Raw genomic sequence first — 25166 nt, 5'->3', positions numbered from 1 at the left:
AAGCAAATTTTCTTTTAAACATACAGATGTGTTCATAATTTATAGAAGTTTCAATCCATGAAGTTTCAGAAGTTTCAGTCCATTAATAGAAGTTTCAGGTGGCATGTGTGCAAATATATGGGTCCATGTGCTCACATTAACAAAGGTACACAGTAATAAAGGTACACATTAATTTTTAGTGCACATCAGTGAATACAGATGTATAATCAAAGTCTGCCTCTAGCACACACGTGACAGACGTGCACAAACACATGCAAAACACTGTGAAGAGCAGCAGGTTAATGGCCTAGACTAGGAGTGTTCTGTAGGTGCTTTGACATTGGTTAAGTCTCTCACATGCACAGGCAGCATGTATTTTCTAGAACCAAAAAAAAATGCACAACTTACTTCAGCATTTGAGACTACACGTGCCTAAAATACAGATAGGAATCCATATTAACACATAAGTAAATGGGGCCAGTGTGAACAGGAGATTCTCCTTTCTATATGGCTCTTATCACACCTGAAGAAAGGATATGCAAATTCCATTCAGTGCAGAGCTGAATCTTTAGGATGGCAATCAAACTGAATGAATCATGAATCAAGAGGAAAGAAGGAAGCTTAAAGCTTTTCAAAAGTAGATTTTTATTTCCATTAACAAATCTGTCCTCAGAGACACATGCCTAACCCCATATTGAGCAGTTATTTGCATGGCAGAAGCATTTAGGAATATCAGCCATGCTCTGTGATTCCCTTTCACTGTGTGCTACACAAACACAGATCGAAAACACTGCCTTTAACCAAAGGAGTTTGCACCCCAATCCTTTATATTACTACCTAAAAAATTCAGGTTAGGTGGTTTATACTGTGTGGCCACACATTACAAAATCCAGATACAGCTCTGGAAAAAGTTTATTATCATTACTTTTCTCCAGTTTAATTTTATGCATTCACAGTGTACAGTGTGTTAGGGAAACTTGAATGCACCCTCTTGGTTAAAAAGGTGCTGTCAGCAAACCTTGATTCCTGTTTTTTACTTCCAGTTCCACCACTAAATTGCAGCATGACTTTGAATGGGTCATTTATTTGCCTATTGGATCCATTTGCCTCACTGTAAAATGTGCTGACTGAATTGTGGTGAGGCTTAATGTCCAAGATGTCCGTGCTCTCCCACAGAGGCTGAAGAAACACTCTTCTATTACTGTATTGCATCCATCACTGCACACCTGGTTCTCCTTACATACAAAATAATACTGACAGCAATAGAACTTGACACTTAAAAATATTTCCACATGAAGCACTGTGTGAAAATTCATCTTTACTGTTTAAACAAAAAGCTCATGTAGGCACTTACCAAGAAATGGTTAGAACATTGGCGGTCATGACAAAGAAGAACGGTGATAAGCTAGCAGTGATAACCTGTTAAATTGAAAAGAAGGAAAAACCACTTTGTGAACTTGTGATATCACAACTGAAAACTAAAATACTTTTGCTGAAATTCAATTTCCATGTGTGCAGTCATATCTTCTTTTAGTTGAAGATAGTATGATAGTCACATATCACAATTCAATTTTGACTTGGAAACCAGGAGACAGCAGAGGCAGGGCAGGGAACCAGAGCAGGGAACCTTCTCACATATCCCTAGCAGCCTGCTGGCTTTTACTTGTTGACAGCAGATGGGGGAGAGCAGTCAGATCCCAGGTTTGGAAAGCCTTACATTTCTGAGGAGAATGAGAGCTTGAAATGTGTTTGGAGGTGTATCAAAACAAACAAACAAACAAAAAGACCTAACAGGATACAGGGCTAAGAAAAACAACACAACTTCAGTAGGTTTATGTTACAAGTCTCTCATTACCCCCAGGTGTCCTAGGCAGAGGAGCTAGAGACAAATGACTACACTTTTCACGTACTGATCCCAGAAGCAGCGAGATCCTGACGTACAATGGTTTGTAACAGATCCCTGCCTCAGCAGCTACGGAGCCACCACATCTGCAGCCTGCGTGCAGTTTTGGATGTTTTGCTGCCAGATGGATAATGTAAAATGGAAAGAGTTCAAAGAACAGTGACAGAGTCATTAGACGGGGGGATTGATTTTCAGTCAACAGTTAGGATAAGCAATGCCTGTGGGAAAGGAAGGCTTGGTAGTGGTTTACAAAAACTTGGGAAACACAAGCACTGAGGAATGAAAGGAACTATTTAGGTTAATATAAAATTGCCCAAAGAAAAAAGATGAAATTAAGAAACAAAACATTTAAACAATTATCAGCTAAGGTTTCCTAATCATTGTTTGCCTAGTTGACTCCCGGGGAGACAGCAGAAACTTCATTCTGTAATCTATTACTTGTTAAAGCATTACTACATGTGCAGTAGGGAAGAAAATGCCATTTCAGAGTAGATTCTGTGCACCTGAGCTTGGACTAACAGTGTGCTAGTTAATACCTGCTACAATTGTTATGGCCACATATTAAAAGGCAGGCTCTGAATCTGCCTGGAGTGTAATCAGTGCATGATCACATGCAGGAGTGGCAGGTGAAAAAGAGAAGGTTGTGCATCCTCTCTGAAGTCCCACTCTATGAGTTAGGTGGAGAGGGGACAACAGTCTAAATGCAGCAGTGAGACCATGCAATGGCACAGGAGCTAAGGTGTTCAGTGGGGACTACACCAGGACTGTCTCCTCTGACCTCTTTGGGGATGTTTTCTACTTTAGGGAGATTCAGGCATGCAGGTGGCTTTTTTCTTCCTAGGTATTACCATAACAGGCCCCTGTCAGAGGAATGAGGTCGGAGATGGACTTGATTCAGACAGGATAACCTGCAGGCCCACTCCATCCCTGCTCAGCAACCAAATTGGTGGTACCAGTACAACCACAGACACACCTCCAGATACAAACTTCATCTGACTTCAGTGTTTTCACACTGCCAGACACAGCAGTGTACAGCACAGGAAATGCTGTATAGCTCTAAGCTAACAGAAAAAGTGAGCTCTTACTGTTAGGGAAAATCAAAGATACGTATCTACATCTGTTGCCTTGTAAGCAAATATACAACTTAACATGTATACCCAAAAGATACTGACAGAGGACAAAGACAAGTCACAAACAGAGTTATGCTTCAAAACTCAAGATCATATTGCAACTGTGCACATTCAGTGGCCTGTCTCATAGTTATTTGCGGCCAGAGAGAGCTGACACCTACTCTAAACAGTGGAAGTTAACTATTCAGGAGCTGAATCTTTCATGCACTTTACCTAAAACCCAGCTGCAAGGCTGAATAGCCATTAGTTCAAAACCAGTGCTCTAAAATACGTTTGCATCTTGTTCTAGTGGGCTGGGTTCTCCTCTTACAAAGAGTGCAGCAGATGCACTGACCTACAAGGAACACTTTCTCATTTACTCTGATGTGAATGCTTGTGGAATTAACTGTACCAAGCTTTTTTTAGGCTAATACTAACTTATTACATAAAAATATACAATACTAATTACCAACCACGTAAACAGAAACTAACAAAGGATGGCAGCTGTGGTACACACAGAGTGTTCTTTTCCTTAAGCTCATCTCCTCAAAGAAGCTGAAGTGCTGTGTTTGAGAAGTGGCACAAGTTAAAGTTGTGTCACCCACTCCCTTGTTGAGCCCTGTTTATTAGAAACTTGAGAAGAGGCCAAGGGCAAAGAAACAGGCATTCAAGAAACCTCCGAAAACAGGCCCTATCAGAAACAATACACCATTCTACTGAGATCATCCCAAACCTCTCCAAAAATGCAGGCTGTAGACTTTTGGACTATTATGGCTGAACACTGTTGTATTTTTGAGAAATTATGTAAGAATCTTTCAGTGCCAAAGACAAACAAAATGTGGGTTGGAAGAGCGCATGAATTAAGTGTGTATAAGGAAAGAAAAAACAAATCACAAACAAACCAAAAGGAAAAGACATTGCTAAAATATCTACCTTTGATTATTTATCTAAAAGAAGAACATGTTTAAAAATTAAAAACAAGCTTTCAGAGAAGCTAACAATGTGATTTGTTCCAAGGGAAGAATCTAAATCCTAGAGACACAGTAGAGAAGGTAATTTTACTTTAAGTACATTTCAGTATTATCTGAAGTGTTTTAAGTGCATATTTAGTTTGAAAAAAACCCCACCCACACTGATGTTCTGAATGGCCTTAAAAAAAAAAGGGAAAAAAAAAACAACAAAACAAATTCACAACAAGCTAAGTGCAGTAATCTTTCTTTCTTCACTTTAAAGGTCACAGTTGTCCTCCTAGGCATTCAGATACTTTAGTAAAAGGAATGAGCTTCCAAGAAAAAAGAAAACAAGTTAAAGGGCTAACTAAAGTTAATGATTTCCAAATATATTTTGATGCTGAATCTGTGAAACTAAGAGACGGAAAAGAAAATTTTAATTAGCTATAATATGCCTATTTGGAACAAAGCTCCCCGAGATTTTGACATTCAGTCACTAATTCTATCAAATTATACAGGCTGGATGGTTGAACGCAAACTATTTTGACAACAGGAATAGCTCCATGGACTCTCCCTGCTTTTAAAGGAACTGTGAGCAGTCAGTATTACGAAAGCTACTTTAAAAACATTCATACCCAGAAATTTTCTTACAAAATTCTGACACAGCTTTTGATGATTAGGAAAAAAATTCAAGCGTAGCATAACTTAACAAAACATTTCCATGTGAGCTGAAATTACTCCTAAGAAATCATTTCAAACCCTTTCTTGCATGAAAAAACAAAACAAAGCAAAACAACATCCCTTCAAGATTGTCACTTAAAATAAATCAGTCAAAGTTTATTCTGTCATTCCATTATACTGCAAAAATAAGACCCATTTTAAAGAAACAGTTTATTAGCACCTATTTGTCTTGATTCCACCTATTTGTCTTGATTTCTGTAGTTCAAATCACTGAGTTATTCAAAGTAATTTTAAAAATAACCAAAAATCTTGGCATTTCAAATTGTGCTTTGTACCTCAACCAAATCCAGTTCTAGTTCTTTACAATGTGTATCAGCATTGCAGGAAATAAGTGTATCCTTGTAATGGATATTTATCTGAGATTAGGTCTGAGGAGAGTGGGCTGATCCCCCCCACACAAGAGATTGGGCCTGAATAGTCAGATAACAAAACACAGAAATATTCCAATATTCTTCACATAAATACTCTTGTACAAGGGCTGAACAGGAACTAGGAGAAAAAGAGCAACTCAGTCAGTTAGATGTTTCAAACTTACTGGTTACAGAAGATTGCCAAATTCAGGTCTCCACATAAAAGGTGAAAACTTCAGGTGTCCCCATTATTCTACGAACCAGAGACAGGCTCGGGTGCCATAAAACATTCCACACATTGCTTACATTGACATGTACATTTAATAAGCTCCTATCAAGGACAACACAGCACTCAACCTCAAGATCAAAATAAATTAATTCAATTCCAGAGCTCTAGAGTTTGCCCCTAACCAGGCTGAATTAGTGGCAACTAGAAAAAGAATGGCATTGTTGGAATGTTGGGTAACAGACTAAGATCCATAAGACAGAAATATCCCAGTGTGAGGAAGAACTTGTTGCACAGAAGAGATAAATTCAGCACATAAAATCACTGCTGCACAGGAAAAAAGTAGGCATAGGAAAAAATATGCTCCGATGTGTCTGCTTTTTCTAAATCTTCTTTATTGATTCCTGAGTGGAGGGAGGCACAATTGCCACTAGCTTTAAAGGGTTCCCAAGGAACTTTGACAGACTGACCATTGCACAACTCATGATGTGAATGATTCCTCCTTTCTCCCTATCACTTTATGGTCAGATACGAAAAAAATTCCAAAGAGAAAGTAAAATTTGTCTCATAAGTGTTGTTTTAAGAAAACAGGAGGGGAAATGGAATTTCTTTTAGAATAAGAGATTAATTTAGTTTACAGATAACAAAACAAAAAATAAAGACTGGAGAATTTCTTGCTGTATACATTAAGAACAGGTAAGATATTTATTGAGCCAGCTTCCCTCTTAGATATTTTTCTTGAACATATAACATCAGAAAACTCTGATAAGTCTGACACATGGCTTGAAGACAGGAGATGGTTCCTGGTCCTTGGCAATGCACAAATTTGGATCCTGGAAGATAGAGGAATGTGGAACTCTGCTTTCTGTGCTGCCTTGAGTTCTCCACTGACCAGCTGTGGTTATACCACAGACTCTGGAGTATCCAATTCGATTGGTTCAAATCAGACATCACAGGCCAGATAAAAGTGTCATTCTTGACCAAGCTATCATGGATCCCCTTCAGCCCTGAATTTACAATCAGTTCAGAGAAAGATTTTCAGGCTGCAGAAGCTGGCTGTAGGTTTTGAATACTTAGCATTTTTGAGTTGTTCAGGAAGATATTGTTTATATAGCCAAGAACACAGATGAGGACATTTTCAAAATTTAGATTCTGATTTAATCTTTCTATCTGGAATGGAAAGATATGGCGTGGATTTAGTTCTGACATGTCCATGATTTGTTAATATTAGTACTCTACTTGTACATTCCATATAAAACTATGTTTTCTCTGAAACTTTTAAACTGCAAAGAAGTTAAATGTCATAGTTCTCACTGTGAACACAGAATACTCTACAAAAGTTTTCTTTAGTTTGTGTACACAGAGCCAATCCTTGTAACTTCACTTCCCCAAACTGCCAAAACTTCTGTCCTTACAAAGACGCGTATTTTTTCCAAAGAGAGTGTTTTGAAACAGCTCATCAAGTTCACTCACTGTTCAAAATAAATCATACTATTTACCATCAGGTCATTTTCTCAAAACATCAGGAAAAAGATTCTAATGTACATAACCTTTGTTTTCATTCTACTGTCAGAATTAAAGTAATATCAAGTTTTTTATAGATGTAATATTTGTTCTGTCCCTCTTGCGTGGTTTAACCAGCTGCTAATATAATAATCAAAAATCGCCACAGAAATGGATCATTGCTAGTGCCACTGAAAACAGAATCCAATATTACCAAAAAGATAAAAATTACAGCAGGCAAACATCAATAACAACACATAATTTTTTTTCTTGAGGTACAGGCACTGAAATAATTTCACAGATTTCAGAGTTATATCTCTTTTGTGTATATGTTTACTTCAGAGTAAGCATATGTTACATGAGTATACAAAATGTTTCCATGCTGGCAATGGAAATATGTCAAAAAACCCCAAAATCTCCAGAATAAAAAAAAAGAACAACTAATATTTTAATGCCGTCCCCTGTATTCATTCATTCACATGAATTTTCTATGCTTTTAATATAATTTCTCTTTTTTACATACATTTTCCTCTAAGCTTTTAATACAATTTCTCTTTTTTACATACATTTTCCATCTCAGGTGGTCTACGAACCATTTCCATCTATCTCTCCTCTACTTTCCTTCATACAAATTTAAGACAATGAAACATTGCCAGATGGGTAAATTCTCTGCACCATAGCAAGAATACTTTCATTCACAGACATCCAGTAGCTACAGAACCAGATGAATCAGCAGCTTAAGGCATTGACTGGGACAGCCAAAGACATGGAAGGACACTGAGGGACTGCAATCTCCGGTGTCCAAACCCCAACTGAAGTGGTCCAGCATGTACTGACAAGTCTTTCTAAAATAACCCAGCCTTGAGAGATTTTTTTAGAGCTGGTGCTGATTGTGAGGTTTCAAGCTGCAGAAAGTCAGCAATGTTTAAGGAGAGGCACCAATGAGCACCTGTAAGCTCACTGATTGTGCAAGGCTGGTACTGTCACTGGAAATCTGCACTGGAAATAAAGCACTGTTAACAGCTGCAGATACTCTGCACAGATGGACATTGTAAGAAGAATTAAGCACCTGAATGAATCATACGTACAGAAACAGACCAAAATTAAAGTAACATTCACTATTTTATTTTATTTTAGGTCAGCTTTGGGGATGATCTACCACAGGAAAAAAACTTCCCTGGAAGCTTTCCATTATATTGCCTATTGCAATGACAAAGCTTTCCATGAAATCATTAGAAGCTCAATGGCTCTTCACAAACCATTTTTACAATACCAAGGTCAATCTCTGGTTAAAAAAGATACAGCAAATTCAGGCAAAATTGCTCCAACTCTCCTTTAAAGTCTCCTCTCCCTAGATATTAATTTAGTTGTATTAATCAATACAATGAAACAAAGTCTGAGATCTTTCAACTTTGTTCTGAGGGTCTGTTGTTACCAATTAAAAAGCAAGACAAAATTTGTTGCTTAACATAAGGGCTTCAGGTGATAATGGAGACCCTGAAGGAGCACTGCTAGTAAATTCACTGACAAGGAAGGGATTCAATCAGCCACACAAATTTTCCAAGGAAAGGTAATGAAGCTTTAGCCTTCAACCACTAAAATAATAGCTCTTCCCAAAAGAAACAGCAATGCCATGATCCTACCTGAAAAGCTGAGGAGCCCAGACAAGGGAAATAAACAATTCAGTGAAATAGATTGGAGGAAAGGGGAAAGCAAACCAAACTTCATTCTCAATTCTGCCCATTAGTTTAAGACGAGCACATCTGCTGTGTTACCCTCAGCCTGAGCCAAGTGTAGACGTGCCCTGAGGGATTTCATCCCCTGACAGACTTCACTGGAGACTGTCAGCCTATGAAATCAGCAGACAACACAAGGAGTTCGTGCATTACAGCACACTTAGGTGCACATTGCTCATAGGAGGACTCTGCTCCACTCTTCTGAAGGAAGAAAACCCTTCAACCCTTCCCAAATACAAGCTGCTCCTTAAAGGATAACCCGGTGATGCTGGCACCATGGCAACAGTGGCACCATGGCAACGGTGACAGTCAGTACCTCCATGATACACACAGCTTTGATCCAGCCACACAGAAGTTTTTTCAGCTGCTGTAAATTTCTTTATGAACATTTATTTCATATTTGCCCAAATGCCTGCACTCATCTCCTTCTCTAAAGCATCTATTTTCTAAAAGGAGGTTTTGGTCACTCTCCTTTGCTCTTTCTTTATATTTTATCTTTCTTCTTTTTATGTTTTTTTCTTAGCATTACAAAAGCAATGATGGTAAATTCCAGGGGTTAAGAACACAATTAATTCCATGTATTGTTACTCAAAAGCAGCCAGAGTTTCAACATACCTTAGCAGTCAAATGCCTAATGATAATGATAAAACTTATTTCTAGTGTAAATGAGTCTGTTTTTCATAGCAATAGATTCTGACAAAGCTTAAAACACCTACATGTTATGTTTAAAATATAGAACATACTAAAAGCAGAGGGAGAGGTTAGATCAAATGACACAATCAGCAACTTGCCCTCAAAAATATTTTCACAAGAGTAGGACACACGCATGCCAAAAAAAAAAAATCATCAGATATTTAGGGTGGTTTCTCTTTTTTACATTACAAATACCTAAACCAATAATCTCTGTACTGCAGATGAGTATTTCTATATATTAGCTTTTTGACTGCTATGAGAAAGTATATTTCTTAATTAGCCTTAGCATATATATATATATAGCTATCTATATATATAGCTAGCATAATTATAGCTTAGAGAGAAGATAATCCTCTGCATTTCTTTGGTTGGGTACCTATATGCAGGAGTATTTAAAGAATACCTATGCATCTTCTACTTTCTATCACATTTATGAAGATTTTTTCAGTGCTGTTTTCTGTACGTTATTTTTGTTCCCAGGATTTGATGACCAATACAACCATAACGATGATCCTGCAAGTGCAAGGTGGAACCAATAGGTGGTTACATCCTTAATACTTCCTTAAAGTCACCCAGCATCCTGTTTTACCAGATTAATACATGATCAATGTACAATCCTTTCAGTTTAATATGCTACAGTAACTAGCTTTTAAACTTGATCATCATGTGAATATCAAAAGAACTATGAACTGCTAACTTAATCAGTTTTTAATTCTGTATAAGACAAAAGTGGCCAAGCTACTGTGCTTCCACCATATGCATCTCATCAGCAGTTTGGCTGCAGGAGAAAATGAACCATTAAGGTTTCATTTCTTGCCTTTGGATCACTTCTAGAGAATCCTCTGCCTTCACTTCTTCAAGGTATGTGGCACCTGTCTTGCTGCTCTCAGCCATACCAAGATTTTAAATATAGCTCATAGATGGCCATTTTGAATCCTGGTCTTAATTTTCTTGTCTCTCCAGTGTCACTCTCTTTTTTAAACTTCATAACAGCCACCACAAAGATATGATGATTATTTTATGTTGCAGAAACATCTTACAATGTTAAAGTACAGTAAGGAAAGAAGGATATGTGGATTACAGAGTGTAATTAATAGAATCTATGTAAGAAAACTCTCCTCTTAAGAGAAACAGGATATCATGGTCACATTTACAATGATCAATGAGGAACAAGGCAAGACAAGACTCTTCCTTTTCAGCAAGACCTACATCTATCATTGTATAAACATGTATCTATATATGTATTTATATAAAAATATGTACTATATATACACACCACAGAAATACATAAACATATATGACTGATGAGATAGGACAGAGCTATTACAAGCACATTGTAACTTAATCTGCTTTCCTCAAAAAAAAGTGAGACATTTAAAGAAAATCAAAACTCTTTGCTTCTTGAAAAATACCACATTGGGTTGAAAATTATGGGTATTGTAGTGATTTGCTTCTGACCATCAAGTAGCCACTTCCCAAAACCTTTACTCAGACATAAAGATCAGAATTTCTGATGAAAGGCAAAGCTGCTAGAAGAATCATTTGCCCTCTACTACTGGCCATTATCTATAGCCAAAGCATCCATTTCCCCTCCTAAGACTAAGAGCTTGAGCAGTGACACCAGTCTTCAGCCTATAAAGTGCTATAGTCTAGAACCCAATTTTAACAGTACCTCTGCTCATATTTTAAATATTTCTCTTAAATGTGCCCAACTATAATCCAGATACTGTTATTACTTTCACAGTTCCAGTTCTAAAGACACAAAGGGAACAGCCTGCACAATTCTTGTAATTGCTGTTCCTAAATGTGCTTTGCTGATATGGAAACACAATCAATCATGATTCAAACAGGTGTGTGCACATGCTCCAGACTAACAGCATCTGTTCTGGTCAGTTCTGCAAACAAGAGGCACAATCCATACAGCTGAAGCTTTGTCAAGTAAGAACAACAGAAGTCATTTAATGGGGGACACAAGAAGGCTTCTTCATACCAAATAAATTTGATTTTCTTTGAATTTGCTGAGAAGCATTTTGCCCATTCTTGCTATTTCACCAAATTTAAGACCCAACACTCCCTGTTTCCTGTAGATGCTTCATGCATTACAATGCTCAACTGTACTTTTCCTGTATCTTTTCAGCCTGTCAAGGAGGCTCTTTTGCTTATATTCTGCCTTATTACTGCAAAGGCCTTAAATGGCTTCTGACATTAAGCTTCTCCCTGAAACTTCTAAGTTCAGAAGCTGACAGGTCAATGTGATTCATCATCTTGTTCATATTTTATGAATTATTAAATATTTGTGCAATGGAATAAACATTTCAACAGCAGCAACAACACCATGTTGTAAAGTTCTACCTACTAGCACCACAGACAAAAACTGTGTTAGACTAAGATAAGGTTTAATCAAGTATTGGATGATGGCAGAGGATTTGGGAGAATTTATAGTTCTCCCCTAATGCAGCAAGTCTAGCATCAATGTGCAGATCAGAGAAAAGGAGGTATTTGTATCTTGACCTTAGCTGATACAAAACTTACTTCTCATGGCATGAAGGTTATTAATCTTTCCCTTTCTCTCTAGGAAAAACTTCTATATAATGTCTATTATTGCTGAAATTGTTCAGTTCCTGGAACCTTATAAGCAGATCCAAGCCTGTAAAAAAAATACACCTCTCTTTACTTTTACTCAGTCTCAGTATTATCTTCTCTTTCAGACACTACTGATCAGAAATACGGTACACTGTGTAAAACAATTACTTTTTCTATCTGTTTTGAGACATATTGATTTTCAGTTTTGAGCAGCAGTCAGCTGTATTGCCACAATAAAATGCACTTAATTTTATGTTAAGCTCAGCAAGAGCTAGCCTTCTGGCATTCCAAGTTATTCTTCATCTCATGAGATCATGAAGATCATTCCGATGAAACAACCATGATTTTCGTTGTCACACTTAAGTGGTGAATTTAACAGCTAAACTAACAGTTTGATATGTATATCTGGCAAGAAAGGAGCTGGCTCCTTGGGAAGGAATGAGCTCAGCATCTGCCTATGCCTATCTTCTTCCCAAGTGCTGGATGCCTGTGAGTGGGCATCAGTCAGGAATGGTTACTATAACTGCCTTGCAGGAGAGGATGCGCTTCCAAACAGGCAAACCATGACCTCCACAGCAGCAGCTTAGTGGTGGCTCAGCTGGCATCCAGGAGAAAAGAAAAAGCTGGTTCCAGCAGGCAGCTTGTACACTAGATAAAACCTTCACAAAACAGACCAGAGGCCTGAGAGCAGTAAATGCCCCCTGAACAACCTGGGAAGCCAATAGCAAACTTTTCTTTTCCACATAGGCCTCAGGCAGGTGAATACCCACCCAGCTGTGCACTCTGAAGTCATTGCCACAACTGGCCCAAAGATCCAGATGGGGACTGGCCCAAGACTGACCACATCTGGAGTCATTTGCCGAAGAGGGGTGTGTTGAGTCCAATGCTGCACACATTCTCAGAGATTACTCTTTCCATGCCAGGCTGCCTGAAGAGCTCATGCTGAACATTGCAGACTGAGGCTGTTGTCAGTTCAAGATTTCTTGAGTGCATCTTCAAACTCCTCCTTGCCCCCATTGCCACTGCTACAAGAGAACAGACCTTGTGCACACTGCTTTTTTTAAGTATGGAAAGCCCAAATGCTGCTGAGAAGGTTCAAGGGGGCTGTGAGAACCAATGAGGATGCCCAGCTTAAGGGGAATATTTTAGTGAAAAGAAATGCAATGCAATTTTCCATTGTTAAAATCTATAAACACACCTGAAGTGCCTATGTTCCTTGTCAAATCCTTATCAGATGTAAAGCATTTTTCTGTCATGACTAATTCAGAACTCTGTGGAGGATATCAGCAGTATCAAAATAGCATAGGAAACTTTGGAATGCGTAATCAAGTTTTTTTAAAAAAAATCTATTAGCAAAAATAGCAAGTTTCCATCAGCCTCTCTCCCAGATGACAGTTACAGTTTTGGTATTTCTATGCATGTATAAAGTCCATTTCCTATTGTATTTCCCATCTCACAGCTCCTTTGGGAAAACCTAATTAATAAACAAAAAATTCCCAGAGAAGATAACTAAATCTCCCTGCTGACCCCTTTCCATACTACCCAACAAGAATAACAGACGCACAGCCTCTACATTGCCATTCTTTGGTGTGTTTATGCTGTTTTAGTAATGATGTAATGGAAAGAAAGTGACATGCTATGATTACTGTTATGCTAAGGACTGCAAGGAAGAATTGATTTTCTTTAAGATTTTATTTTTCCATTTAAAAATTACAGCCTTTCCAGGGCTTTCTAAACATTAAATGTTACAAAAGGTCAAAATATTACATCATAAACTTAAAAAAAAATGATACTTGAAAAAATATCTTTTTACAAACATTTATTCAGTTGATAAATTTTGAACAATGCCTTTTATGAGCAATGTCACAAGGTTACACACTCAGCAGTCTCTGTGTGTCTCATGCAGGGGAAGACAGTGACAGAACTGACTATAGCTGACTGTACTCTTGGCCTCCCATTTCCAAAAAGAGTTGGGGAAGCCTCTGCAAGGCAGGTCCATTCCCTTCTGGCCGCTTGGAACAATCATGCACAGCAACATGCATAGAGAGAAAGCTGAACTCTGCCCTCCGCCTCTCCATGCTGTAAGACCTGTGTACAGATCAAGAACAGCCCACTGCCATCTCCTGAGACTGTCTGAATTGTCCTGATTCCCTGGGTACCACATATTTCAGGAATAGAACATAATCCATTTAGTCTGCCCTCCCTAGAGCTCTATGGCTGGTTGATGACTTTTCTTGAAAGTCAAAAATCTTATCTTTAAACAGGCATAGGAGTTGGACTGAGAAATGAATGCCCCTGAGGTTGGGCAAAGAGCTGGTATGAGTTGGGGAGGAAGAGAAAGACACAGAGGCCTGTTTCAGAGAGCAGCATCTGAAGTTCCTGAAGGAAGCCACCTGAAGTGTGACACCCAGTGTCTACCATAGATGTCAAGGCTCAGGATCTGTGAGACAGCCTGGAGACATTTCACCCATGAAGGTATTTAAAAATCAACAGAGCACATTTTGAAAAGAACAGAGAACCAAGCAGAAGAATGTGGCTGTACCTTTCTTGGTTTTGAAAGCCCAGCCTTAGCTAGCTTCGGAGCCTTCTACATTAGTATGGTACAGAGTGCACAGTTCTCCCATGTAATTTTGGCATTTACATCAGTGCATTAGCAACGGAAATGACTTCCAAAACAGTTCTCATTCTTTTGACTTCTCTTTGTCACAATAATGATTCATCTCCCAGCCTCAGCTCTCCATATGCTAGTAACTCCAGGAGAAAAATAAAAACATGGGAGACTAGGAATCTATTATGCAGACGAACAAATAAACCTGTATTCTCTGCAATTCAAAACTCTGTTAGATTCGAAAAAATTTACTTCTGAACTGTTGTTTTGTACTGCCAAGCATATAGAGATGGTTTGTCAAGGCTAGGAATGAAAAAGTATCTTCCAAAGACATACTCCAAGCTCATAGTTTGCCTTTAGCTTTAAAGAACATGCCAGTACCAAACATACACTTCAAATGGACATCATAATAGATAAAAGGAAACAAATTATTTCAGAGCATCTCTTAGGGCTCAAAGTTAATGTCTGCTGAGACTGGATTTATTATATTAAGCACAGCTGAAAATTGTGCTGAGATACCACCCCCAAGTCACAACACATAACTTTGTGTGACCATGTCATGCCCAAAAGCTGTGTAGCTGGCTTTTTCAGTGGATACACAATTGTCAGCCATTTACACTACCCTCACAATATTAAAATTTTCTATTACCTGGCAATTCAAAATCTCCAATAAGTCTCAGCTGTTTTTACAAGACAGCTTCCTTAAATTGCAACAGTGCCCCAGGGAGCCTGTGTCACTTAGCTTAGTGCCCATGCAGCACACAATGAAGTTGTTATGGAGACTGACGTCTCCCCAGCAATTACGTGGTGTAATTAGTGTTGGCTGCTACAACGTAACTATGAAGCTGTCTCCAAGGAAGCTACCCTAAACCGGTATTTTTACGGTTTCAGTAACTAGTCTTTTTTACAGACCCTTACAATGCAATGAAGTTCACACTGATTGCCTTCTCTGCCTGAAGCTCAGCTGAGAAACACATTTTCTCTTCCAAGCTATTTGCATAGTCCTCATGGTGACTCACAGGAATCAACTATATGTAGCAAGAATAAATGTACATATTTCATACACTGAGGACCAATCAGAAGGCAATAGGGACTGTTACCAATTTTAATTGTCTTTATCCATGTATGTCTGAACATTAATTGTCTTTATCCATGTATGTGTGCACATCCACATGCATGACAGTGCACAAAGTGTGTAGATGGAATGAGTTCAGTTCTACTTTTATGAATCCCATCTTGGAATCCTTGAGAATTTGAGGGTCACAGAATCTTCCTCTTTCAGATTAGAGATGCACTTCTAACCACAGTGTTGCCCCAAAGAGCTCCTACCAACAGAGTCCAGATGGGTCTAGGACATAATTCTCCCTCTCTCACAGGGTTTTGCCTTGTAGCTGCACAGTTTTCCCAGGCTGGGTGAGGAGTGGTCTTGAGACAGACTTGCACAAAGTGCAGGATCTTCATGAAAACGCACCGTGTTTATGGAGCTTCAATGGGAGTTTATGACATTTTTACCTAAAGCTTTATGAGGTCCAAGCCAAGAAAGAAATGGGATTTTTATCCAAAAATCTCACTGCCACTTTTTCCTGAGCCAGCAGCATGTAAAGACACTACTTCAGTCTACAATATAACCAAATGGGCAGGTGCCAGAAAACCAAACACATTCTTGTTCTAGTTATGATATTCATATAAAAATTTTAAACAGATTTTTAAATTCCAGAATCCTGTTCCATTAAGGCAGAGAAGAGCAAGGGAGAGACATTTACTTCAGAAGGTACCCATGGCAGGACTCTTTTATAAATTTCCTGCAAGTAAATAGCCCCCAGCAGAATATTTTCTAGCATTCGTATGCTAAGCAGCAGTGAGAAAGGAATTAAGAGGTATACAAATTGAAGCAAATGTTTTGGCAGAGGCTTTAAGATTGCAACAATGTAGAAAAAAGCATGAATTTATTTCATTTCTCTTGGTTGGTTTGCCCCTGGAATTACAGCAGATAAAATTCTCATGTGAAATTCTATATCTGAAGAGAGGTGCAGTGAGCATAACAAGGCTAGGAGCCCCAGAAGGCCTGCAGTTGTGGCTCTCCATTTTATTAGAAGCAGAAAAAAGAGAATTTCTGCTTTAATAAAAACATCAGTACTTTTCCAACCATTAAGATGGATAAAATCAATTATTTTTGCACTGACATGAAGAGGGATCTAGTCTATCCATTCTCTTCAAGACACCATGGGGAGCAAAGAAGCAAAAACACAGACACAAAATATAAAATCCAAGACTATAGGAGTCATTCTGAATAGCAGGAGGGGTTCTGGACAGCCATTATACATTTGGGGGGAAGACTAAACCTGCTGGAGTATAAGTACAGCTGGTACACAGAACCCACAGATAAGAGATGCTTTCAGACACTCCTGCAAAGCTGCTTTCGCAATGTCTGGCAGCCAGCATTAAATACAGGATGACCTGGGGCATACACATCTAAAGTTAACAAACAAGGAACCAAAGCAGCTGTCAGAGGATGCTTTTATGTACTAGGGAGCCTCCAACACTGTTCAGATAAATTATAGATTACATAATAGTGCCTGGGATGTTTATATAGAAAATAGTTGCATACTCCTGATCCTATTATTCTGTATTTCCTTCCAACCCATGCATAGGAAGATCAGTAAACCTCAATGCAACTTAATTTCAGTTATTGAATTTCCTATCTTCAGGTGAGGGTGGAAGAAAAAGATAATTCAAAATCCACTGACCTTCCTATTTCTCCTTCCTGTTTATAACAAGCTGCTTCAATAGGTTCTTACTGGAAACAAGCTGAATTCCCTACTACAAGTTTTTTAGAAAAACACTAAACATAATATGGGAATACGAATTCATAAGTAAACACTATCTTGCTCAATTTTTCTATTCTGTTAACAATTTAAATTATTTCTGCTGCTTAACTTTTAGAGACCCTAACATGTTTCATCACCAGATATAGACTGGCAGCCTTAATCAAAACAAACTCACTGACAGCACTGTTAGAGCTCATTAGCATTCTCACCAGATGCTTCTGTCTGTATATATGAGCATCTCCAGTTTTTTCTTTCCAGTACATGACCCAGGATACTAGCACAGCTTTCAAATTAAAACAAGAAATCTCAGTACAGCTTCAAATCCTTGCTCTTCTGGGGATTTAATGTGTGCAAGGCTATGACAAAGCATTTAGTATTTCTTGGACTTCTTAAAAACTTTTTTTTTTATACAGATCACTTCACTATTTTTTTTGCATTTCTCAGGAATTTATACAGATATGACTAATACATACACTATTTGCTTTCATAGAAAAAGTGCAGAGAGCATTTGTCACTATAATTATCACACAGGACTTTATACACAGATGAATCTGTCTCTGTGCAAAGCAATTCCCTAACATGAGAGCTGTCAGAAATCATTACAGGAAAGAATTAAAAAACTCATGCATTGATTAAGTTGCCACAGCCAAAGTAAAGATCATAACAACAAGTTACAACCCAGCTCCAGTTTTTAAGTGAATGAAAAATTAGAGGGCAGGGAGGCCAAATATGTGTGCTTCACAAAGAATGTGTCCCTGGATGTGCAAAGCAGAGCTGATCAGATCTCATGGTTAATTTATTGGAAATGAAGCTGTGACAACGATCTCAGCCCCAGCTCATTAGTCACATAGGTACAAAGCATCCAAATGGAAAACAGATTTTCCGATTCCATGCACCTCCCTAGAGGCTTGTGCTGCTGTCTGAGGACTACAGCATTCTCCTTTCTTGGCTCATTTGCAAGATAAACATATTCTGGCCTCAAACACTGCTCCTTTCCTTCACTGCTGGTGAAAACTCCAGTCAGTCTGAGAGATTAGGAGGATGATCTAGGGCACTACTCAATCCAAGAAAAATGCTCATGTGGGAACACAAAGCTGTTGTTGTGACCAGAGGTGGTTTTTTTTTTTTTTTTTTTTTCTACTGGATCCCATTCTGCAAGTCCAGATACAAATACTTTCTATCTTTATTCTTTATCTACATTAACTTCCTCCCATTTATGTTTTTTTTTTTTTAAGGGAGCCAGACACTTAGACTTAAACAGATTTTTACACTTCTGGTTAAATGCATCTTTTCTGCACTTACTATGATTTAAGATGTGACTGACACAGCCCTCATACCTGGGAAACGCTGAGCTGGATCAGTACATAGTTTTACCATTTTCAAACACCTACAGGAAGTAGTATTAATGATCAGACAGATGGAACTCAAATCTTAACTACACAGTACATAAATTTATAGTTCCTTGTAGATACAAGGTTCTCTGGGAGAGTTTTTTGGGAGCCAGTAGATCAGCCCCTACCCTCAAGGCAAGCTCCAGCTCAGCTCTTGCTTTCTGCCTGTCTGTGTCTGTCTCTGTTTTGATCCCATTCTAAAACTGATGTATGGTGCTTCCAAACTTTTCAAGCATTCACTGACTTTTAACCCCAAATCAACTGCATTGCAGCTCTTGGAGCAGCAGTTCCTCCATGCTGCTCATGTTCCTTAGATGGATAGGGTAGAACCCTAAAATAAGTCAAGTAGCAAGCTTTAAAACTAGTGGAAGACATTAGGGAAACTGCTAGTGTTGGTAAAATTATTAGTAGTACAGACAGATCTCATGTATTCATTATTATTGCCCTCTTTAAACTCAAGATAATACATATAATTTGAGCACTGGGTTAGAAGCTACAACAGGAAAAGGCTAATTGCTCTGTTACAAAAACTTTCCAAGTAAGATAATCAAACAATGTACATTAAAACAGCATACACTTTTAAGGCTGGAGAACAGATTAAATTCTTCCAGTAACACAGAGACAAGCTTTTAGTTGCTATGAAGGCACATAATTTCATTGACAACAGTGGCTAGAACAAACTTTGTATCACTTATGTCTAGAAATGGCCAAACCCCCACAATCTAGAAACCCTTGAACTCTGGGAAAATTTTGATCCAATCCAGACTTTATGGCTTTGATCCACTTCCACTGGGTTGGACCCAAATCTGCTTAAAATATATTTCACAACACATTTTTGCTTGCATTTTTTTACAATAGGTCATAAATACCACATGTAAAACCATTTACCCTCATTCACAACACCTACTAGCAGAGCCAGCTATTCCAATATCCAACCCAGAATGTTAAACAAAAAAAAAACAAACAAAACAAAACAAAAAAAACCAAACAAAACCAAAATAAAAATACAACAACAACTGAAGACTCAAGAGCAAGTTCTAGATCAGCTGACTTTGCTACCACACAGTAAGAAGAAAGCTAAGGTACTAAAATCTGCACAGTCAGAATGTTTGAAAGAAATTCAAACTAGTGAGAAAAGCTGTGTGACTTGTACAGTGGGGAACACCTTATAAAGCACAAGCCAAGTCATATCACTACACTCTTATTATCCCAGGAAAAAACACTCATTTGACTACAGTTTCTAAAGAAGCATATTATGCAAATCTATGGTTTGGTGTGTGTGTGTAGGGGTGATAATGTAACAACTTCATTCACTGTATTAGGAAAGGTGAGATCACAAACCACATCGGAAGGTTGTGGCTTTCAGACCACCTAGCTGAAAGTGACAAAACTAAGTAAAATATAAGCAGGGAAAAGGAGTCTGAGAAGCTCTTTTGACTGCATTCACCACCAATAATTTAAAAACTGAGTTGTTAATAGCTTAAATCAAGTACAGCCAGACCCCAGATCCACAGATCACAGGATAATTCCAGAAGGAATGGACCTCAGGAGGTCAGACTGGGTTGCTAAGGACTTTATCCAGTTAGGTCTTGTAAACCTTCAAAGACGGAAACAGCACAGCCTTCCTGGGCAACCTCTGCCCTTGCCTGACTTGTCTTTGAGGTGAAACAATTTTCCCTTGTATCTAATCTGAATCTCTCTGTTTATTTCACATAGCCCTACACAGCACTGTGAATAGCCTAGATCTGTCTTCTGGATGATTTCTCCATAGCTACTGGGTGGCTGCTGTTTCTTATGTTCTCCCAAAGATGTCCCTCTTCCAGGCTGAACAAGCCTGGTCCAGCAGCCACACCCCAAAATGCAAGTCATCCAGTCCCCTGACTTTCCTGGCAACCCTCTGCCAAACTCATTCCAGTTTATCAATATCCTCCCTGTACTGAGGTGCCTGAAAACAAGGCTCCCTATTCCAGATGTCAACTAACAAGTGCTGAGGAGAAGATCACAATCATTTCCATTAATTTACTGTCCATCCTATTAAAGTACAGCCCAGGATACTTTGGGTTTTTTACTTGACAGGGCATACTGCTGCATCAGGTCCTGCTTGCTGTCTATCAAAATCCCAGGTCTTTTTCCACAGAGTTGCTTCCTAACTGTGCAGTTTTCCAGGCTCCATTATTGCCACCAACTCTTCCTTCCCATGTGCAGGGCTTCACATCTGCCCTTGATGAATTTTCTAAGATTTCTGTTGGCTCATCCCTCCAGCCTGTCCAGATCCCTCTGGAAGGCAACCCTATTCTCCAGTGTTATTGACAGGTCCTCCCAGTTGGGTGCCCCTTGAAAATGTGAGTGCACATCTCTTACTTCTCATTTTTCAATGAAGATGTTAAATAGAAAAGGACCCAGGACAGATCCCTGTGCCATTCCACTTGCCACACGACTCCAGTTAGAGAAGGAATCATTAACCTCTATTTTCTGCACCTGATCCTCCAGCCTTGTTTTTACCCCTCTATTTGTCTGCCCATCCAGACTGTAGTACTCTAATTTTTAAATCTTAATATTGTGAGACATACTATCAAAAGCCCTGGTAATGTCAAGGCAAATGACATCTGCAGCTCTGTCCTACAACAAAAACAGTGAGAGTTCTGGTATTGTACGTCAGGGAATTAGTTGTAACTCTTGGCTCAAGAAAGACACACTGCAAACTTTGCAAAATGGTTGGTGTACATATTCATAGAAGAAGAATTCTCCAAAACAACTCTTGAAAGTATAAGTTTGTATTACTGGAATTCAATAGTCCAAATCCTTAGCTGCAATAGTCATTCCAGTACCATTAGATGCAGTCTACACACAGTATTTCATCTCAGAAAATGATCCTGGGATATTACACACCTGATATTTGTTGCCACAGTTCTACGTGCAGGTTGCACAAGAAGGACCATGGAAGTATCAAGGAAGAATAGCAAGAGAAACTAGAGAGATACAGAAATTCCTCAGTTCTCCTGGGAGATGCACAGATCCACTGTGTTCTTGTGAGGGTCTTTTTCTTACCTTTGCAAGGAAACTCCAGGCTGCATATTGCCCTGAGGTTGCGCTGCTTTTTAGCTTCACTGTGTGCAACATCAGAAAGAATCCCAACAGTCCACTGCAAAGGATGGGAAAAGCTTGTTAATAAAATATCTTCACTTCAACTAAGCAACCTCTTACAGACATCCTGGTTTTCCTAATGAAGAACTGCAGTGTTAATCCCATTTGTAGAATGAAAGATGGTGGACAAGAAGCTTACATTATGTTCAGTACACCTAGTGTTTTGTTCAGTCAGTGACTACAATCTGGATAAAGTAAGTCTGACACTCTCATGGCTGGTGTCTAATGCACTTGCGTAATCAGAAAAGTAAAGATTATTCAAAACATGAGGTGAAATATTAACTTCAGGCATTGAAATGGCTCTGAATAACAGTAATGCTAATTTCAGTAGGAACCACACATATTTGGCAACTAACGCACTTCAACCTCCACAGAGCCTTGAACTGAAAAAATAACCACTGGAAAGTTTCTGCCTGAAGCTTTTAAGCTGTTTAAACTTAATGAAGCCAAAATTCCAATTAGGAAGTCAAATACATTTCTACTGTATAACAAATAGATGGCTCAGTAGTGCTGGGAACAGAATACTCCAAAATTTTCTGCTGACAATTCAGAGAATTTTAATTCTTAAGTCTTACAGGACAGCAGTTCCCAGTACTCCTGTAGCCAAGACTACCCTTAAGGAAATTTTGTTCCACATCTCAGGCAGACTTTATGGAGTTCATGAGATTTGGCTCTGGATTTTGTTTCACTTCTGACATATGTACAATCCAGTGATTGGGAACCAGTGGAACAGTGTAAACCAGCAAGCAGGGAACAGAAAGGGACTTCAAAATATTTAAGGCACAAATTACTGTGAGGCATAAGAGATTACAAAGTGCTGTGGGAAGCTGCATGGGAAAGGAGATAGGATCAACACAGCACACAGGTGGTGAAGCAAAAAGTGCCTTGGTGTTCACAGAGGGTGTGGTGCTCTGGATAGAGATGCCATGCAGTTGGTCCCCTCTCTACAGCAGCAGGAAGGGTGGCAAATGGTGGCTCCTCAGGCCAGAAGTTCTGTGCTGGGCTCCAGTATACCAGCCAAGTGCTGTTGCCTGCACAACACATTCCAAGCTCCATCCCAGCTGCATGTCCATACAGGCACCAAATAGCAGGGTAAGATAACTTCCCAGGACTAGAAGGCATTGAGAATTTTTGCACTGAGCCATAACATAAGATCCTTTGGGATGTATGTGAAGTCTGAAGCCAAGGAACCAGATGCTGCTTTCATGACAAAAGATAGGTCTAAACTCAGCAACCTGTTGCAGAGAATGGAGCACTGAACAGTAGAGCATTCCACTCCAAGAAATGAGTGAGTTCAATGAACCAACATCGCCCATATTTTTAAGAGTCCAATAGCTTAAGTTTATTTCAGATCTTTTGCCCTGCTGTGAAGGGCTCTCAGTCATGGAGATTTGAAGATATTTAGTGCAACTCAAGAGATAAAAAGGTGAAACAGTGAAATATATCTAAAATATTGATGCCACAGTTAACAGCAATTTATTTCATTAAATAAATTGAGCACTTGAACCTTACTGCTGATGCTTCAGACATTCTGCAGAGGCAGTAGATTTAGCTGCATGAATTGCCCTTACCTTACATTGCACAGTATTTCCTCCAAATCCCATATATTTACAAGGACAGTGGATTATAAAATGTAGGAGACCGACTGAGATGTTTGTTTCTCCACCTAACCATTCCTTTCCCCTTCCTGTAGTGTACAGTGCTATCTACTACACAGGTACTGAAGGTGAGCCAATGGAAACAGAAGTGGGAAGCTACCACAGAGGTAAAGTTCTAATTAAGTGAATGAGTAGAATATCTGGGCTAGATAGATATCCATTGGAGTATCCCTGCAGTTATTCCTCATCTTCAAGAAAAACAGATTTCACCTACCTACAGAATAACTAATTGTGAGTTACTTGTAGTGTGGATAGACTACACTTGGAAAAACATAACAAAAACCTATGTACATTGGAAATTATTTAACAATCATTCTCAATATACCCCTTCAACAGAAAATTCAGATACAAGTCAGAAAATCCCTTTCAGGAAATATTTTTGCCATTAGTTAGCATGAAAATATCTTTTTCCCCTTTTTAAAAATACTTTAATTTGGTAAAAGACTGGGGGGGGGGGGGGGAAGATAGGAATTTTTAAAAAAATTAAGATCTATGGGAAACATATTTATGTTGTCCTGTGAGAATTATGCCAATATGCAGTGAAATTTTATTACTGAAAATAATGTAACACTTGTTAAAGCTTTTCCTTTTTACCCAAAACAACATTCTGCCAAATAACAAGGTGTACAGGCAAATAAATCCATGGACACCCATATACAGCTGAAGACTAATACTTTGTAATTGCTGCAAACAGCAAGTTTGAGCTAATCTGACTACAGAAATATTTGAGAGATGCTATGTACCAAAACTTGCTACACTGGGTAAACGTTATTTTACTGGTGACTGGGAACTCTCGCAATCAGAATGCACACACTCAAGGAAACATACTTTCAGCACATTTGAATCCTAGGCCATCAAATGCATATCCACAGACATGCAAAGATTTATTCTTTGCAATTCTACTGGCTTATGGCAGCAGAAACTAGTATAAGTAAGGCTTTACATGCTACAGAGTTTTTAACTGAGAGTATAGGCTGGAAGTCAACTGAATCTCTTATTTTGAAAACATTTATATGACCTGTTATAGAGAGATTACCTGGCACAGCAGCTGCTATGAAACCTGTAGAAGTACAGGAATGGAAAATCCAAGGCACTAAAAAGATCACCTGAGGGACAAAGCAATACACTCAGTAGGTAGGAAAAAAATTACCCACTGTTACAAGCAATGCAACAGTAATTACATGAACATCACTAGTTTAACATTCCTTTGAGCCTTTACAGCTGGCTGACTTTTCATTTCTGATGCTTTCCACATTTCTGGTGTGTTTAATGATTTCTCTCTGACCTTGCTTCTAGCCAGTTCTTGCCTTTGGTTGAAAAGGGGAAAAGTGATACCTAAGAGTATTTATTCTTTTCCAGTATTCAGAAGGTCCTGCTTAAGCAACAGCTGCCAGTGGACAGACATGTACCATATCCACTTCTTTTATTACGCAGCATGTGATAGCTCCTACTGAAACAACAGGAAACACAGACATATGGCGGCTGCTTCCCTCTCTGGCATTTGAACTCTGTAACACAGAGCATGTTGAGAGGTTTAAATAGTTCTCCTAGATCTAAGTAGAGCTCTTGAGTACTTGCATTTCCAGGAACCTGGGCTTGGGTGCTTTTAGTGGCAATTCCAGGAGTTCTCTGGCCTTCAGGCTCTACAGATTTGCATGAATCTTTCACTTTTTGAAATGAAGGACTGTTTCACTTAACATGTATTTCTGTCCTGGTGGGGGTTTCCTATATACAAAGTCTGCACCACCAGGAAAAAAGGAGAAT

General features: G+C 38.7%; 1 protein-coding gene across 1 annotated transcript in view; it reads right to left on the bottom strand.

Moving 5' to 3' along the window:
• The window catches only part of SLC35D4 (solute carrier family 35 member D4), a 54624-nt gene that overhangs the window by 2734 nt on the left and 26724 nt on the right, over window positions 1–25166 (bottom strand). Inside the window, exons 12-14 of the mRNA XM_021551526.2 lie at window positions 24439–24508; window positions 21649–21742; window positions 1334–1398 (exon numbers count right to left, since the gene is read on the bottom strand). Of these exons, the coding sequence (XP_021407201.1) occupies window positions 1334–1398; window positions 21649–21742; window positions 24439–24508 (229 nt within the window). The remainder of the gene's footprint in view (window positions 1–1333; window positions 1399–21648; window positions 21743–24438; window positions 24509–25166) is intronic.

Source organism: Lonchura striata, chromosome 1 (genome assembly GCF_046129695.1).
Source record: "Lonchura striata isolate bLonStr1 chromosome 1, bLonStr1.mat, whole genome shotgun sequence".
NCBI classification, from domain to species: domain Eukaryota; kingdom Metazoa; phylum Chordata; class Aves; order Passeriformes; family Estrildidae; genus Lonchura; species Lonchura striata.
The sequence above is the reverse complement of the archived record's forward strand: the minus strand, read 5'-3'. Positions and strand labels throughout refer to the sequence as shown.